This window comes from Mizuhopecten yessoensis, unplaced genomic scaffold, assembly GCF_002113885.1.
Source record: "Mizuhopecten yessoensis strain PY_sf001 unplaced genomic scaffold, ASM211388v2 scaffold6683, whole genome shotgun sequence".
Classification (NCBI taxonomy): Eukaryota; Metazoa; Mollusca; class Bivalvia; order Pectinida; family Pectinidae; genus Mizuhopecten; species Mizuhopecten yessoensis.
The window spans coordinates 123,230-143,801 of record NW_018406672.1 but is presented as its reverse complement, the minus strand read 5'-3'; the positions used below and the strand labels follow the sequence as shown (position 1 = coordinate 143,801).

The 20,572-nt window shown below is 35.6% G+C and overlaps 2 protein-coding genes across 2 annotated transcripts; one reads left to right on the top strand and one right to left on the bottom strand.

Moving 5' to 3' along the window:
* The first annotated feature begins 2,191 nt into the window (after positions 1-2,191).
* On the top strand, positions 2,192-7,814 carry LOC110452410 (ceramide phosphoethanolamine synthase-like). The gene is made up of 4 exons (XM_021500912.1): positions 2,192-3,100; positions 3,819-3,941; positions 5,887-5,967; positions 6,517-7,814. Exons 1-4 carry the CDS (start codon positions 2,243-2,245, stop codon positions 6,547-6,549), a joined length of 1,095 nt encoding a protein of 364 aa, XP_021356587.1. The 5' UTR covers positions 2,192-2,242; the 3' UTR covers positions 6,550-7,814.
* Positions 7,815-11,174: 3,360 nt separating this feature from the next.
* On the bottom strand, positions 11,175-15,715 carry LOC110452403. The gene is made up of 3 exons (XM_021500904.1): positions 15,616-15,715; positions 13,239-13,772; positions 11,175-12,319 (listed from the first exon to the last, which is right to left on the bottom strand). Exons 1-3 carry the CDS (start codon positions 15,713-15,715, stop codon positions 12,000-12,002), a joined length of 954 nt encoding a protein of 317 aa, XP_021356579.1. The 3' UTR covers positions 11,175-11,999.
* Between the last annotated feature and the right edge of the window lie 4,857 nt (positions 15,716-20,572).

Here is a 20,572-nt window from a genome sequence, read left to right as displayed (position 1 = left end):
GTTGGATGTCGGACAATGGACGCACAGCCCTTGCGATCGTCGACCTGAACGCTTATTGTTATAGGGAGCAGATCTTTGTATCCCATGATGTTCCCCTCACGGTGACAAATGGCGGCACGTTTCAGGAAGACAACGCTCGTCCTCATGACGCACGGGTCAACATGGGTTTTCTTCGTCAGTAAAAGTTCAATGAGCTTGACTGACCATCGCTTTTACAGATGGCAATCCCACTGAGCACTGCTGTGATCAGTTTGACAGAGGAGCTAGAAGTTGACGTCAGCAGCCTCAACCGTTTGTCAAGTTGATGATGGCCGGTGAGGTCTTTGAACTGACTCATTTCTTCCAAGAGACGTCGTTGTCAGCCTGGGGTTATATCAGGCGATCGTCATTCTGTGAACTTATGTTTTACATATGCTTGACAAACACTAGTTACGTCATTACATGGAGACTTTTGAATCAAAGTGAAGACAATTAATTGACACATATATCTATATTGCGTTTGACTGTGTGAATTTGCAGTACCCAAATCGGGACACTTGAAGGACAAAGTCGCAAGAAATGTGCATGCTGTGCAAAGAAGTATTTTTACATTGAAAATATTGATTTGAAGATACTAATAGACCAATAAAACATTATATGAACTTAATTTACTGCCACTTATGGTTACAATCATAGTTTTAGTTTGTAAATAATGACGAAAATGTAACGATTTAAATTGATGCGCCATGCGACGTTATTGATTTTCAATTATTGTAGGCAACTTTTTACAATCCTACTATTTCACTACTAATGGTAGTTTGGGAAAGAAATTCATTCAGAACGACCATTGACTCTTAAGTATTGAAAAGAAATGCCATGTTCTGCTAAATACGTTTTTCATCTCCCAATATAAATAAAAACGGATAGGGATGTCTCGATTTGGGTACAGCTTCACCTGTTTCTCGATTACGTATTTATAGAACCACACGCCGGAAACATCAACTTGTTATCAAAATGAAAAGATAATAATATATATTTAGGAAAAGTGAACACAAATTACTGGGATGGGTACTATGGTATGTACTACGTCATTATTACACTAAAAAGTGACCCGATGTGGGTACTGTGACGTTACAATACATTAGTGAAATACCATCAATACAATAATTAGACGTTTCTTTTGGGGAGCCAGTATATATACGTACTGACCGATTTGTATATATTTCAAATCTTCAAACAAAGTACATAGGTATTATTCAAAATACCAACATCATTAACGTAGTGTTTCATGTATATGTTTGGATATACATTCAAATGGAAGTAAACCGTTTTGATTTTGTACTTATCCATTCACGACATCGTATTATTTGTCCGTCTGCGTCGACACGTTGGTACAGTTTGACCTAATGGGTTAATTTAACATGTTTGCATATTTCGTCCTTGTGTTTCGACTTCGTGAATCATGTTGTGTAGGAAACACAGAAAGTGATGTCTCGAACCAAGTAGAAAATGAGATTTTTAGTACAAACGATATTTGTGTTGAAATGTATGTAAGTGTAAAATATTTATTTCGATCTATTATGGCAGTTTCACTGAAACTAATATTAGTTCAATGTCATGATATTAAATCTTCTGTCAGTGTTATACTAGTTCAAAAAGCATGGTTAAAATAATTTTGTAGCGTATAAAGTGGTAACTCTTTATCTTAAAATCATAAAAAAAACATTTCCTATCATTAAATGTTCAGGTTTCACTGATCAGAGTTGGAAATGGAGACTGTTTTATAGTTATAAGATAGTTGAGAATGTGGTGTCCGGAATCTGAACCTCGTTGGCTAGTACAGAAATCACCTTGACACAGTCAGTGACGAGCTTTAAATTAACCAGAAGCGTTCGATTACAGGATCAAAGTTCAGGGTAGTTTATGTACTATCTACCGTACAGTTACACCTAGGTATGTGTGTGTCAACCTTGTCGATGACACTCTATCATATGATTATAGTGCTTCCGATGAAATAATCCCTTCAACTTTAGAACATCGACTGATAGGGCTGATAACTTGTGTTTATTTTGTAGATATCACCCGTTGCGTCAGTTCAGATGTCATTCAAAGTATACTGAATGACACCAGGAACTAACCCGCGATAATATATATATATATATATATATATATATATATATATATACACGTCAGTACACATATATTTAAATAACTACGATGTAATGTTCGGCAAAAGCATTTTAGGAAATATGAGAAGGAGGACATGAAACTATTACTTCGCTATTGCAGCCAATTTTGTATACTTTTCAGACGAAAATTAACAATGTCGCTGAGCTCTTGTTGGACTTGGAAGTACTGCCGAACAGGGCCTATCTTTTGTGTTATAGGATGTGTTCTCATGATATACTTCTTCGTGATGGACATTCTAGTGTTCAATTATATACAAACAATGACGTTTCTGGATCCTCCAAACAAGGGAGGCTACTCGCCATTACGATCGCTGTCCGTCAAGCTGTTGATGATGGACCACATGGCTCATTATATATACAACCCCATAGCTGAGGCAGTGGTGACGCTTTTCGAACCCACAGGAGTTTACCATATTATTACACCTAACGTCATCAGTATTACTGGATTGGTCCTTGGTTTCGTTTCCGGCAAATTTGTATCGATGGAGTCACTCCAGTGTAGACGAATTGGTATACTCATATTTGAATACCGGATGTGGTTAGACGTCTTAGATGGCGTTGTTTTCCGTCATACTTCCGGGAATCCAGTTTACAAATCCCACAGAACGTCTCTAGGATTTTTCATTGACGTTGATTGCGATATTTTCAGTGGAGTCGCCTTAGCTTTCGGTTGTCTTTTCTATTTATGGAAATATCCTCCAATACTTGCATCACGTGATCTCCTACCTCAGACAAAGCCTTTCCTCTCCGTGCGGGGCTTTGAAGATGATACACCTGCTAAGTTTATTGGGACCAAGGCAACAAAAAACTACATATTTTCCAAAGCATTGATATACGGTGTGGTAATTGTGATAGCTTCTGTGACTTGGGATAATGTGGTACAGGCTTATGTGGATCTCCTACAGACTCCATTGGAAACAAGTATACATACGGTACGTATTCCCCATCCTCGATACTCTAGAGGTTTTGCTCACCACACCCATGGAATAGACCATAAACAATTTAAAGGCTAAGTGTCCGCCATTTTCGAATGAGGCAGATAAGACTAGTTTGATCCTTTGTTGTACATAAACAAATCTCTTAGCCGCGTAACGGTAAAATTGACTGGATTTTAAGTCGGGTGTCGCTCTTCTGTAGTCTTCAAAGGACAGCTGTCGGCCTGGCTATTAGTCGGTCTCTTTTTAACTTGAGATCAAGCAAATAGCTCGCCGAGTGCCTTCAATTTGGCTATGACGTACACAGGGGTGCAGAAAGCGAAAGTGACCGTCATCCCTGGTGTATCGATAATGTGTATGGCCATGCAGAGGTGTTCTCATATCTGGATAAACAACATACGCGACATTGCAATGGACACTTATTTAATATGAACTTAATAATTCCCTTAAATCCCATTCGCCGGATGCTGTACAAATACTGTATGACAAAGTTAGTCCATATTATCAATATTCATATATTTATAATTTCGACATTCACAAATATATATACTTGGTTTTCATCATAACCGTTTCGCTAAATACCACTTTCGGGATAATAAAACTTGTGGATGATTTCTCACGATTATCATATTTTGTTTTCATGTATTGAGTTTAAGCCATCCATGAGGCTATTGAACGCGTTACCATGTTTTCTAAAGCATACGTTTGATTGCAGGAGAAACAGACCGTGGCCCTTCACTCCACGGTGACTTTCCTAAGTATGTACCTTTGGCGATTCGGCGGATCTCAAGCATTACTGAACATGATACAGATTGCAGTTTTTGCTGACAAATTATGGGCAAGTATCTGCTCTTCTTATCGTTTGTTTTGCTTTAATCGAATGGTTAAATTTATTTTGAATTCGCAAAAGGAGGAGTGACTTGATGTTTAGCTTTTGTTTTTAGAACAACCTATATGCAATATGTCTCCTTAAGTTTTACAATTTATTTATCGTTACTGTTTTAAAAAATATAGTATATACACGGGTATTTGCCTATTTTGAGTAGATACGACAAGACATTTTTCTTTTTCTTTAAATACACTAAATCACTAACTTAAAAATTACTACAAAATCCATAGGAAAATTTCACAACTTTAGGCAAAGCTTACCCGTTAAAGGTTGAAATATACTATCTTAGACATGCTGAGCAATACAAGGGTTCCTAACAACTTAAACTCATATTTTCATACGTGCATTCGCAGATCATTATTTTTTAATCCGCAGATCAAATTTTCGAAAGAAAAATTGTCCCAGGATGCGCTGGTGAAAAAAGTCCTTGAAAAATACTTGGGACAACTATTATATACCAGTGCGCGTAACGCGTTCGATAGGGAGCTGTTCGTTATTGAATAAATTCATCGAGTAGTTGGTCACCTGTTCGATCCCATAAAAGTCAAATATTTGGTGTTCTCAATGATATAGTAAACAATACGTCCATACATGTTCATATTTAAAGCATACATTTCTTTATTTAACTGTTTATTTAATACCCGATTTAATCAATAGCAGTAAGCCGTAATAATTAACTTACTAATACGAACTAAAAACCTGCTGTTCGTACCTTTTCCTTGACACGTTTATATAGGGGTAGTGTTACATATATCCAGCTTAAACACCGGTATTAAAGTCCCACCTGTGCACACCGATTGCTGAATAAGCGCGACAAATATAGTAGGGATATTGGTACTGAAATCAGCCATTTGGAATACATGTAATATGAATTAACAATTCAAATGTTTATCAAGCAAATATAAGTAATTAGCAAAATTGCCATTATATGTATTATGAAAAGTTCTTTTTACATCACCAATAAGATTTGCAATGTGACGTTTCGATGACTAGAACGATATGCACACTTTCATCTTCATCAAAGAAATGACAAAGTGAAGCGTATGCACACAATGGTGTAAAATGTGTAAGAGTTGTCCACAAAATCGATGTCGATTTTGTGGACAACTCGTACACATTTTACACCTTTGTGTACATACGCTTCATTGGTCATTTTTCTGGTGACGGTGACATTGTATATATCGTACTAGTCATCGAAACGTCACATAGAAAATCTTATTGGTTGTGTAAAAAGAACTTTATTGTAGAAGCGTAATAAAATATCATTTATGTATCAAAGTATTTATTCTTATTTTTTTAATAAGAATAAATACTTTGATACATAAATGATATTTTATTACGCTTCTACAATAAGAAAAGCAATATGTATACTGAAGCGTTAAAACACGATGAACCAATGACACACTACGAATAAAAGAAATATCAGCACGAGAAACCCTAGGAATGTACACTAAGAAGAACATTAAATCATGAAATTGCAAATGTTCATTTAAAAGTCTGCTATAACATGTCTAATGAAGAAGCACCTATTTACAATGTATAAATGTAGTAAGTCAAAATAGAAAGCTAAACAAATTAATATGTATTGCCCTCTATGACCTTTAGCCCGTTTATCGTATATCATATCTTATATTTACATCGTCAGATCCTACCATTGTTTACATTACATAGTCTTATGTTTACATCGTCATAGCATACCATTGTTTACATGACAGAGTCTTAAATTTACATTATCATATCATACCATTGTTTACATGATAGAGTCTTACATTTAAATCCTAATATCATACCATTGTTTACATGACATAGTCTTACATTTACATTGTCATATCATACAATTGTTTACATTACAGGAAATTATATTTACACCGTAACATGTTTGTTTTCATTGCAGGAGTTTCTAAATTTCATTCAGTACGCCGGATTCATTGGGCTGGCGATGCTAAATTGTATAAGCTATATTCAAATATATCATGTAAGTACTTAATGATAATATAATCAACTTTTGAAACAAATGAAAAAATGTGCAGTCATACAAAAGGATGTAGTAAACGATATCTATGTTAATTAACTGATTGAACAACAAAGAGTAATTATCATTATCTGACAGTTTTAACCTTCCTGGTACTGTTATGATTTTCACTGGTAAACATGCTTAGATGGTTTGCTTGCTATTGTGACAAAGCTTGGCTTCATTTATAAACATAGTACGATATCAATCCGAAGACAAAATACGGAGTGACTAGAAACAATTAATACGCTGCTGAAAATTCACATAAATGAAAAACAAATGAAAAAAAAATTCATTCATTTATAAATAAATTTCGCTTCAAAGACATTTTCGCCGGTTTTAAGTCAAACGTTATTGCTTGAAATATTCATTTTTTATATCAAATTTGATTAAATCTCAAAAATTTCAAGCATTATGTATATTCGAGTGATCATATATAAACCTTGGAACTTCTAAATGTATACGTAGTCTGTTTGGTACCAGATAATATCATATAATTTCGCTCCATTTCAGTTACGAGATGTATTATTTGTGTCACCATCCTGAAATTATAGAAGAAGATGGAGCATGTCGCCTTTAAGGTGCAATTACTCGTTTAGTTTCTCGTTCAACTACCAAGAACATTACTATCAAATAAGCTTGATTAACAGCATATATAATAAGCATGGTGCTTTATGCATCAATAATTATATTTATTATTTTCTAAATGTCATATTACATGTTCTTATATTGGAATATAAGAAATAGTATGTCCAGTATGTACAAACCTCCACGTTGTGTGTTTGGGTGTGTTTGTGCGACAAAACATATTACTGTATATCCGGTTGAAACAGCATACAGGTTGTGTATATTGAATGTTTATTGTACGGGTAAACTTATAAATCTATATCATGTCTGCATTCGTGTTGATATTCATGGTATGCGCAACATTGTCGCATGGCAATGATACTCGTTGTTCGAACAAAGTGGTGTCAGTCCTTCATGTTTTAAAGTGGCAAAAACAGACACAAATAGCTAGCTAGCTTCATCAATAGAAATGAGAGAGAGTCCATATGATCGATGCGTCACTGTCAATATCTTTTACATTGTTTGAAAGGAAATATGTTAGTGCATTATCGGTGACGCACTAGGTATGAAGTGTTCATGTATTTATTCATGTAAGTACTTTATAAAATAATTTATACTTTATAAACAAAATAAAAAGTAATATTGTATTATACAAATTGACACACACATCCGGAATAATTAGGTGAAAATACCATTAATTCAGTAACAATACAAGTGACACTCACATCATACAATTTTATAAAAAAAAAACACTCTGTACGGCGGTATACTAGACATACAAGTAACATATTGACAGTTCAATTGTATGTATAAGATACAAATATATAAATATGTATAACCAACACTGGCAAATTTGTTAAGTCCACCAAACGTCGTTGGGGACGTATTGTTTTTGGTGTCCTTCTTCCGCATGGTTCCGGAGTGTGCAAAGCGGTTCATTTCCGACCTAACTTAGTATGTAAGTGTATTATGACATTGCAATTTGTTTTGACTACATGGTCTCTTTTTGGGAGGATGGTATGGTTATACAACGGTTACCCCTTGCAACTGAAACGTGTTATAAGTTGTGTTTCCTTGATTCAAAGTAAAACTAAAAGGGAGAAAGATGCCGAGGAAGGTTTTTCTGGATGACAGTGCATTTGTCAGCTTTTCGTGTTATTTAGATCAGAAACTTGATGACAAAATCATGTAAACAGTTTAGAGTACCATAATAATAAATTATGTATAACCAATTAAAAAAAAATTCGTGAAACCAACGTGATTTATCTAAATTACTAAGACCAATACGTGATGTGCTTACACACATACTAAACTAGCTCATTACATAAACTACAAGGTCAACACTACAGAGGAAATATCCATCGTTTATCTATGTATGTCTATAAACATCCCCTTTAAACCTGACGATTTGACAGACCAGGAATAATTATTTCTGGGCAAGATAGATCGATCATCGATAATATACGGCTACCTCATTTAAAGGCGAACCATGGTCCAACCGACAACACGCCCTTTTATGCGCTAACGTCATGTTGGACACCTCAACAGAAAATAAACAGGAAGATAAAATTGTTAAAACTAGAACTCATATCTTTGAGTCGTATTATCCTCATCCCCATGACTGTCGAATCGGGTATAGGATTATGATTCAGTTCTTATCAACATGCGATACTACATAATACCCTATATACAATGCTTATGTCAATAACCCATTATCAGGATCACGGTACGAAGAATGAAATATTTTCTCTCATTATTTAAGAGAGCAAATCAATAGCAATTCTATACACATTAAAGAGATAACCAACTACCGTGTCAATCGAGGCTTAATCCAGGTAATGGACTGAAACCTTTTATATCTGTAGCTTCATTGGGTTAAACAGGCGTTCAGTTGTTTTTAATCCTAGTGAAAATGCGTGTATATATATATATATATATATATATATNTTATCAATAATTTAAAATGTCTGAAGGTAAATACTTTATCCCAGGTCATGATACATATACCGTCTATTTATTTCCATTGAAATACATGTATAATGATAAAAAAAAACTCTCCAGTGAGAACATACGAAGTGTTTTAGTATTGATGTAATATCAACTAATTAGAACGCTATTTTACTGCATTTAAAACTGCACCTTTACTGTTCGGTCAGCAGATGAAAAGACCAAAGAATAAGTGGTTGTTTTCATATATCTTTGTTTCATTGTTTCAAGGAAATGATACCATACAATAGCAGAAACCATTGAGTAGCTCCTTAAACAATTGCACACATCCTTGTTGTTATGCGTGACGTCAATATAATATGGCATCAAAGATAATGCTACACAATACTGAACAATGCTAATGCAGTAATATTTTGAAAAGAATATCGATATCCTACCGTATTCGGGATATATACTTAGTCTTCAACGGGATATTATATAAATATGACATGCATGAGCAGGTGACAGAGAATATTGTCAACCCGAGAAAACCATCGTCACCCGAGTCGAAGCCGAGAGTGACAATGGGTTTTTGAGGGTTGACGATATTCACTGTCACCTGCTAATGATTGTCATATCTATTTTGTTACACCAAAAGTCTTTGTAGTTCAGAAACGGCAGCACACCTCGATAATGACATCTTGTTTGTTGATAGTCTGCTGTTTACAATCGCTATCGCACCGGCGCTTGACAAAATTGGCTGTTGCCGTCAAACGTTCTTTTTACCATCACGGTGGGGAAACGAAGCGGTGAGCGCACATTTTTCGCGCATGTGATAGTTTTCTCTGTCTCATGGCAGTAATATCACCCGCGCCCCTTAAAACCAATGTATTTTCGGAGGGTGACAGATATTTTTGTTCAATTTTCTCCCAACCAACCAAATAGCTAGAAATTCACTTGAGGTGTAACAACATGAAATATCCTCTCTTTATATATTTCAATATTGAAATATCAACAATATGAAATATTTGTTTGCATTTCGGTATGACAGTTGATATAAATGACACATATATTTGCCCAGGTTACATTGTTTGTAATTTAAAAATGCTGGTAAATTTACTATGTATAATGAATTGCTTATTTCTGAACGGTTTTAATTACTCTTCCTAAATTCCTAGGTATTATGCCAACTTGATATGTCATTACAATCAAATTATGCGGGTTCCCTAACGTTAATGGCCAACTGTAGAGGATTTTGATCGGTGATTACGGTAGATACTATTTCACTTCCAAGACTGTTGCCGAAGCCTCTTTCTCTAGTACGGCATACCTCGTAATATTGGTTCTTAGTGCTCTGATGGCATACACGATGGGCTTTCCCGTTCAGCCGTTACATTGGCAAAATTAATATCCAACTCACTTTACCAATCATAAAAAGGAGATGTAAATATAGATGCTGCAGTCAGCAACTACTTAAGGTTATTGACTCTTAATTGTCTCATCTTAAACAAAAATGATGCATGTCTTTAAGAATTTACGAAAAAGCACTGCCCTTAACGCAAAATCTGGTACAGATTCCCGATAATAAGATATCAGACCGATAAAGCTCCTTATTTTTGACATGTTCTGAGGAACAGGAAACGCTTTGATGTGTCTTACAGTTTCAATATTTGCTGTTACTTCTGTCCTGGTCGCATTATCTCTGCGTTTTGCAGTCAGTCGAACACCCTCACGTAGTCGCACTGGTGTTTCTCAACAGATGATCCAAATATTACAATGTCATTTTGTATACACTATACAAGTCTTCCATTGTAGTCTAGTTATAACTTTGTCCATCAGTCGCCGGAACGTTGAACCACTGTTTCAACATCCCGATGACATGTATTTGTATTAGCAGTCTTTTAAAATAGGAGAATGCCATTTTTGTCCGGTCCATTTTAACTGGAACTCGTTGGTACCTGGAAGCACGATCAAATGACGTAAAGTACCTAACATCTCCGAGAACGTCGAAGAGTTAATCAATTTTTGTAGTTTGTACATTTTATATTCTCTCAATGTGTCCACCGTTTGGCAATAATAATGTCCTGGGCCCGTATATTCATGAAACCGTTCTCATGCTTAAACATTGATTCTGTCCTCAAGCCAGCTTTCTTGTAACCCAAGTTTAATCATGTCAACGATCAAAAAGTCAAATTTAACTATTAAAAACAGTATTCGGCCTCAAGTTTCTTCAATTTTTGTCCAAAACCTTAACAAAATAAGATTTTTTGAATAACTTATAACTGGAACAAGAAATAAGACTTGAGCACCAAATCCATGCTTGAGCATGAGAACGGTTTCATGAATACGGGCCCTGTTGTCCACGTCGTCGTCCCTTACTTCAGCTTTCCCTACCTCTCACCTGTCACCTTGTTAGATTTGCATTGGAGATGTCACCAACCGATTGCTCTTATTCTTCCTCATTGAGATCGCTTAGTTGATGTAAACTATCCCGTGACTTCTTGATTAACCAATCCAGATCAATTATACATATAAATACATGTGTGTTTGTATTCAAATATCCCATCGAACTGCCAATAAGTGTAACGGATCCACTAATATGTCTTGTTCATGACGTAAACCACATAATCCAATTTACGATTTATTCAAATCTTAAATCAAATTCATATGTACATCAAAATACTTTCATTCCTCTGCCTCATAATATTTCTCTACACTGTACAAAAACTGCATGTCTAAGCACTATCCCGTCAGAGTTTATCACGCGCACATTCAGACCACACACCACATTCAGTTCCGATCATACTGCAAGTTTTAATCCTCAATCTCCCCTCAATTCTTACCCTTACGATAATTGTCAACATCATAAATTCCAGACATTTGTCTCAGTCATAACTTTACTTTTAACCTTTCACCAATATACTTGACCATTCCTGGCTATAACATGTTTCACAAAACTATCTGTCTTGAACGCTCGATTTTTCATCAGCCATTTAAATATAATCACTGACTATCTGTTCTCTACCTGTTTTTATCTCACTCCTGTCTCACAATGACAACAGTCTTTCACACACATTCTTTTTGTTCCACAAAGAAAAGATAGTGGGCGGTTTTATTCGGATTTTCAAAAGAAAACTTATAAATTCATATTTAAACTGACAAGGATTTCACTTGATTAACTTAAACTATACAGCAGGGGTTCAACTAGGTGCCCTTACTTGTATGAAAAAAGCAATTATTGAAATCTTTGAAATGCTTAATTCGACAAATATTTTCCAATTTGTGCATGCATCTAAAAACAATTTATTTTAAACATCAAATTGTGTGGTTAAGTTCTATGAGATTTTCAACAAAGGGCATAACTCCATATTTGTGAGTATCATTTATTGTAACAAGCAACATGATGTACACAATCGAAAATCAGAAAATAGGACTTTCACATCATTAGTAGATTTCAATAAAGATAAATAGTGTTATGAATTGATAGAAATCCTGATCTGGTGTCATTTTCCCTTAAGCGTGTTCATCTTATTTCTGTACTTCTTTTGATATTTGATGGACAATTTAGCATGTCGTATAAAGGTCGGGATGTCCACTATTATCGGTAGAACAAAAGTCGTCAGAACGATCACAAACCCTAAATAGCCGATTACGGTGCTGGACGGTCGACTGTCTGGGGCGGAGGTCTTCTTTCTGATGGTCGAAGAAAGCGTTGATGTGTCTAAAATTAGGTTGTTTCTGGTATTCGTGCTCCATTCCTCCAACGTTTCACTTGAAGGAGCCGCCGTAGTTGTTGTAGCTGGATCTCCACCATTGCCACAATCTGCAAACAAAGACAATGTTAATAAAGTAATACTAAAGTCTTAACATCATGGGCGCCAAAGCGTGACTACAACATATAACATCAAAGTGTGTCTGTCATGTCGTTATAGTTATGTAACGTATTACACACGCCTCTAGTGGTGTGACCACAACTGGTGATGTGATAGTGACTACAATGTGTCGCAACATAGTGTGATAACAACGAGTTATAAAATGTGTGACTGCCACTTGTGACGCAATAGTGTGACTACAATATGTGACATCATCGTCTGACTACAACGTGTGACGTCATAGTGATTTAACTACAGCGTGCGACGACATAAAGTGATACCAACAACAACTGACGACGAAACAAGGCATGGTGACACAGAATGAAAACTTGTGACATCAATGTGTGATATCAAAGTGCAACTGCTACGTGGGATGGCGTAGTTTAACTCGTGTGACGTCATAGTGTTAAAAAATGTAACTCGATCGTTCCTTTGTTAATATGGTTGCATTAACAATACGATATAAACAATCGACATCAGCTAAAAATAATACTCGAAATACGAAGTAAAGAAACATCTATGTACAATTAAGTTTGTGTATACAGAAACCAAACAAAGTAAGCGTTTTACTTCACCATGCATCAATTTCTTCAATTTAAGGCTGACCAGTGGTACTATAGATAAAAAATGAAATAACTGTAAAAATGATCAGACACAAAGGTATAATGATACACTCATTCATCACAAATTGGGAATCATCAGATAAATGTTTGATTGAAAAAATGATTGATTCTTTCGTTTTCGCCGATAATTGAATAAAAAAACTGTTGTAAGAGCAACTGCTGGGAAAGTATGGGAACCCGTATGTAATTCTATAAACCCAGACCACAAATGGGCTGAAAGGACTTTCACAAAACAAGTATAAATTACCGTCTGTAAAAGTGGTGAAAAATGTGGTCGCTGTAAAACTATCCAGCTGCTTCACGTCATCAGCGATGTATGAATGACTGGCATATGACATGAGATCTGTCGAATTGTACAGTTGTATTCCAACAATGTTTACTTCGCTATCAAACTCCGTAAGCTGTAGGAGTTGTAGAGCAGAGGTGATATCATTGGAGGAATAATTCGACACAAACACCACTGTTATATTGGACACGTAAGGGCGCCCTCCATTAGTCTCACTCAGAATATCACTGAACTCGTCATACGTTGAAATCGTATTCATCGACATTACCGGTAGACTTAGAATAGTATTCACAAGGTCGTTTTTACTCATGCCATTGTCAAGTTCGTGATGGCGAAAAAAGTAGGGCGACGTGAAGGTTACCAGACCAACATGTACCAGTTCATTATCAATGTCGGCGGCAGCAAGCGTATCAACAGTAAACATTTTCGACTGCTCAAACAATTCGGCATTCGATGTATCAAAAATAAACAGCATATCCAATGATTTTGCAGATACTGCAATAAAGAAAATATATATATTATTCAATGCAAGATCTGTGTAATATAACCTATCTTTACAAATAAGAAATATTTTCTGTTTGACAAGCACTTGTCAACATAGATTTTACCTTAAAGTAACTCACTGGCTTGCAATGGAACAGATTTGAAAAATTCTCTCAAAGATACGGAGAAGCCAAGATAGAGAGCAATTTAACTCAACTGAAAATGCTGAAGATATGTTGGCATCATCAAGATACTTTTGATTTAGATTTAATAGCGATAAGAACTACTGTAGGAAAATAGGTTTGTCTCTGCTTTGAAAATTGTATAAGCATGATCGATCGAATTTCATTGTATGCTGATGTAGTGGTATGCGCATTTGAAGTGTGTTGACATTTACGTACATGTTTTAATGTATGTGTTTATGACGTGTATTGACGTTGTGATATATGTTGTGACGTGTATTGACGTTGTGGTATATGATTATGACGTGTGTTGACGTTGTGGTATATGTTGTGACGTGTATTGATGTTTTGTATATATTTTGACGTGTATTGACGTTGTGGTATATGTTGTGACGTGTATTGACGTTGTGGTATATGATTATGACGTGTATTGACGTTGTGATATATGTTGTGACGAGTGTTGATGTTATGGTAGATGTTTGTGACGTTTGTTGATGTTATGGTATATTTTTATGACGTGTCTTAACGTTGTGATATATCTTTCAAGTCACAATCATCCACCATAACATCAACACACGTAACGGCATATATCACAACGCCAACACACGTCATAAACATATACCATAACATCACCACACGTCAATATATGTTGTGACGTGTGTTGACGTTGTGGTTTATGTTGTGACGTGTGTTGACGTTGTGGTATATGGTGTGACGTGTATTGACGTTGTGATATATGTTGTGATGTGTGTTGATGTTATGGTGGATGTTTGCGACGTGTGTTGACGTAATGTATATGTTTATGACGTGTGTTGACGTTGTGGTATATGTTGTGACGTGTGTTGACATTATGGTATATGGTTGTGATGTGCATTGACGTTGCAGTATATGTTTGTGATGTGTGTTGACGTTATGGTATATGTTTGTGACGTGTATTGACGTTATGTATATGTTTATGACGTGTGTTGACGTTGTGGTATATGTTGTGACGTGTATTGACGTGATGGTATATGTGTGTTGTGTGTATTGACGTTATGGTATATGTTTCAGATGTGTGTATTGACGTTGTAGTATATCTTTGTGATGTGTGTTGACGTTGTTATATGTTTGTGATATGTATTGACGTTGTAGTATATCTTTGTGATGTGTGTTGACGGTTTGATATATCTTTGTAATATGTGTTGACGTTGTAGTATATCTTTGTGATGTGTGTTGACGTTGTGTTATATGTTTGTGATATGTATTGACGTTGTAGTATATCTTTGTGATGTGTGTTGACGGTTTGATATATCTTTGTGATATGTGTTGACGTGTTGCTATTTGTTTGTGACGTAAGTTGACGTTGTTGTATACGTTTGTGACGTAAGTTGACGTTGTTGTATAGGTTTGTGACGTAAGTTGACGTTGTTGTATCTGTTTGTGACGTAAGTTGACGTTGTTGAATATGTTTGTGAGGCCTGTCGACATGATGGTTTATATCTCGTTGATATTTGTTAACGTTTTAGTAAACCTTTCGTTTAACATATATATATAAAGAGTTCTTATAATTAAAAAGATAAAGAAAATACCAACAGAAAGAGTTATATAAAAATATTTTTAAAAAATATTAAAAAAATAAAATCATTTGTTATTAAATATGTTTAGCATTATGGCTTTATTGGAGAATTCCTTACAAGGCACATAGCTGGTCAATCCATTCCACTGGCCGTATCCACCTGGTGTCTGTAACACCAATAGTATGAGACCGATCCACAGCAACGTCGTTGCAGTCATCTAAAACATCATAAACAAGTATCGTTTTAATGTTTATGAGTTGTTGTATATGTTGGTGACGTAAGTTGACGTTGTTGTATATGTATATCTTTGTGATGTGTGTTGACGGTTTGATATATCTTTGTGATATGCGTTGACGTGTTGCTATTTGTTTGTGATATGTGTTGACGGTTTGCTATTTGTTTGTGATATGTGTTGACGGTTTGCTATTTGTTTGTGATATGTGTTGACGGTTTGCTATTTGTTTGTGATATGTGTTGACGGTTTGCTATTTGTTTGTGATATGTGTTGACGTTGTAGTATATCTCTGTGATATGTGTTGACGTGTTGCTATTTGTTTGTGATGTGTGTTGACGTGTTGCTATATCTTTGTGATATGTGTTGACGGTTTGATATATCTTTGTGATATGTGTTGACGTTGTAGTATATCTCTGTGATATGTGTTGACGTGTTGCTATTTGTTTGTGATGTGTGTTGACGGTTTGATATATCTTTGTGGTGTGTGTTGACGTTTTGCTATTTGTTTGTGATATGTGTTGATGGTTTGCTATTTGTTTGTGATATGTGTTGACGGTTTGCTATTTGTTTGTGATATGTGTTGACGTGTTTCTATTTGTTTGTGATGTGTGTTGACGTGTTGCTATTTGTTTGTGGTATGTGTTGACGTGTTGCTATTTGTTTGTGACGTAAGTTGACGTTGTTGTATCTGTTTGTGACGTAAGTTGACGTTGTTGAATATGCTTGTGACGTAAGTTGACGTTGTTGAATATGTTTGTGACGTAAGTTGACGTTGTTATATATGTTTGTGACGTAAGTTGACGTTGTTATATATGTTTGTGACGTAAGTTGACGTTGTCGTATATGTTTGTGACGTAAGTTGACGTTGGTGTATATGTTTGTGGCGTAAGTTGACGTTGTTGTACATGTTTGTGACGTAAGTTGGCGTTGTTGTATATGTTTGTGACGTAAGTTATATATCTTTGTAATATGTGTTGACGTTGTAGTATATCTTTGTGAGATGTGTTGACGTGTTGCTATTTGTTTGTGACGTAAGTTGACGTTGTTGTACATGTTTTTGACGTAAGTTGACGTTGTTGTATATGTTCGTGACGTAAGTTGACGTTGTTGTATATGTATATCTTTGTGATGTGTGTTGACGGTTTGAAATATCTTTGTGATGTGTGTTGACGTTTTGCTTTTTGTTTGTGATATGTATTGACGTTGTAGTATATCTTTGTGATGTGTGTTGACGGCTTGATATATCTTTGTGATGTGTGTTGACGTTTTGCTATTTGTTTGTGAGATGTGTTGACGTTGTAGTATATCTTTGTGATATATGTTGACGTGTTGCTATTTGGTTGTGATGTGTGTTGACGTGTTGCTATTTGTTTGTGTTGTGTGTTGACGTTGTAGTATATCTTTGTGAGATGTGTTGACGTGTTGCTATTTGTTTGTGATATGTGTTGGCGTTGTAGTATATCTTTGTGATATGTGTTGACGTGTTGCTATTTGTTTGTGATATGTGTTGGCGTTGTAGTATATCTTTGTGATATGTGTTGACGTGTTGCTATCTGTTTGTGATGTGTGTTGACGTGTTGCTATTTGTTTGTGTTGTGTGTTGACGTTGTAGTATATCTTTGTGATGGGTGTTGACGTTGTGTTATATGTTTGTGATATGTATTGACGTTGTAGTATATCTTTGTGATGTGTGTTGGCGGTTTGATATATCTTTGTGATGTGTGTTGTCGTTTTGCTATTTGTTTGTGATATGTGTTGACGGTTTGATATATCTTTGTGATATGTGTTGACGTTGTAGTATATCTCTGTGATATGTGTTGACGTGTTGCTATTTGTTTGTGACGTAAGTTGACGTTGTTGTATCTGTTTGTGACGTAAGTTGACGTTGTTGAATATGTTTGTGACGTAAGTTGACGTTGTTGAATATGCTTGTGACGTAAGTTGACGTTGTTGAATATGCTTGTGACGTAAGTTGACGTTGTTGTATATGCTTGTGACGTAAGTTGACGGTGTTGTACATGTTTGTGACGTAAGTTGACGCTGTTGTATATGCTTGTGACGTAAGTTGACGGTGTTGTACATGTTTGTGACGTAAGTTGCCGTTGTTGTATATGTTTGTGACGTAAGTTGCCGTTGTTGTATATGTTTGTGACGTAAGTTTACGTTGTTGTATATGTTTGTGACGTAAGTCGACGTTGTTGTATATGTTTGTGACGTAAGTGGACGTTGTTGTATATGTTTGTGACTTAAGTTGACGTTGTTGAATATGTTTGTGACGTAAGTTGACGTTGTTATATATGTTTGTGACGTAAGTTGACGTTGTCGTATATGTTTGTGACGTAAGTTGACGTTGCTGTATATGTTTGTGACGTAAGTTGACGTTATTGTATATGTTTGTGACGTAAGTTGACGTTGTTGTATATGTTTGTGACTTAAGTTGACGTTGTTGAATATGTTTGTGACGCCTGTCGACATGATGGTTTATATCTCGTTGATATTTGTTAACGTTTTAGTAAACCTTTCGTTTAACATATATATATATAAAGAGTTCTTATAATTAAAAAGTTAAAGAAAATACCAACAGAAAGAGTTATATAAAAATATTTTTAAAAAATATTAAAAAAATAAAATCATTTGTTATTAAATATGTTTAGCATTATGGCTTTATTGGAGAATTCCTTACAAGGCACATAGCTGGTCAATCCATTCCACTGGCCGTATCCACCTGGTGTCTGTAACACCAATAGTATGAGACCGATCCACAGCAACGTCGTTGCAGTCATCTAAAACATCATAAACAAGTAACGTTTTAATGTTTATGATTCAACCATGGCTTAAATTCTCTTATATGTGTTGCTTAATCACATCTCTTAGCGAATATTGTGCAAATATATCTTCAACGAAATATCGTAGTTACGTTATCACGCATTATATATAACATTATTTAGTTTTCATCATATAGGATAATTATATATCTGTGCATAAATATCCAATACTATCTAAATAGCAACATGCATTTCATTATGACATCATCGTACATGTATTGAATTATACAGAGACAGAGACAGAGATCAGACAGTGACCGGACAGTGAACCGACGCATTCGGCAAGATTTGGACGCAATCTGGACTTAATCGGCTAGAAACGCCAATGAAAATTTTCTCCAAATCTTGCCCGTTCATCACGACAGCGTCCCGATCCACACGACACCGTCAAGACACCGTCCAGATAAAACAAGATATTGTTACGATTTTGATCCGATACAGCAGAATCTGTCACGACATAGTCACGATTGTAATCCGACTAGACAAAATCGGCTGAGATTCCCGAATGTTACGGGACACACCTAACTGTCGGGAGTGCTTGGCCGACCTCTCCGGACCCTCCCGATCCGTATGACTCTTTTACGAACGTATACGACTGCGTTCAGACAACGATAGGACATTCCAGATCATTGAGGATGATAATCCGACTTTTTCGCATTTCGTGTCGTAGCGCTGTCTGATCTCAAACGGGAGCCATAATCGGCACTGTGTGAACGCCGCATTAAGAAGATTAAAATACTTGAAAATCAATATTACGTTTACATTTCCTAAATAGGGAAGCCAAATGAAATTAGATAATAAAGTCTGCCTATCTTTATACTGAAAACGGGTTTTGACTGTTATCACGTTTTTAAATTGCACAACACATTTCCTCATACACAACTAGCAATGTAGTTCTACTTGTTTGTGTAATATCAAAATCGTTATGATACATGTAAATATACTTAGTAATTTGCATTTATCTTTAAACAGAAACATTGTGCATGCATGTTTCTCTGCTACGTTTGACGATATCTATGATAAATTTATATCAGTCAATAATGGATCGGAACAAACGTTCAGGTTGCATTGGCGTCGTAACTGCAATAATGCACAGTTACGATACTAAACATTACATATACCAGTTACAACATTTTTTGTTATCAAAGCTTACTTACGGTCTTATATGTGTCGCAATGTAGCCTCTCCTCGACTAACAGGCACGGTATGGTAGAAACCAAACACGAATATATAAAGGAATGACGTGATCTATTAGATATTGACCATTTAGACTGAGCTGTTTGTCTTTGCTTCAGCGTAATCAATATTCATATAGACTTTTTCAAAACCTTTCTCGCATTTTGTTTGTAACATTTAAGCGTAATTGAAACCACCTGCTTCAGTTGCAACTAAATATTAAACCAAGTTAGGACCACATAACCTGAAACAGTTCTATCCAATCGTACGTCTCATTAGGGAGTGGTCGATAACACTATTTCAACCTCTTGCATTGTTTAGAACACGTATCAACATTCCAATGAATCGTTTGAAGTAATAATTTATGATCGATTTTCTCTTTCGATCATTCAGTCTTCTACGTCACCTACATTTGGACATGTACACAGTATACATATTTGTTTGTTTCTCTCGGGGTTTTGAGTTAAATAATTTACGGTAAACACGTGCCACGCTGATGGTGGGGCCACTTAAGGACCGTTTAGGTGTGACGTCATACATTACTTTCCTTAAATGTCACAACCGCGACATATAAATATTTCACACATTCACATTGTTCTGAAAACAGGGAACCAGAGGCACTTACAGAGAACCAGCTAAATTATCAAAAAATAACAGAAAAGAGAACATAAAAAACCCAAATTAGAATTACAATTATTGTTACCGATTAGATTAGAGAGAACACCGAATAAAACAAAAATTATGTATGAGGGCCACCATTACTTGCTACATACAATCATGCAATGGATACCTATGCCGTTTTCATGAAACCGCTCTCATGCTTATGAAACTCAGAACA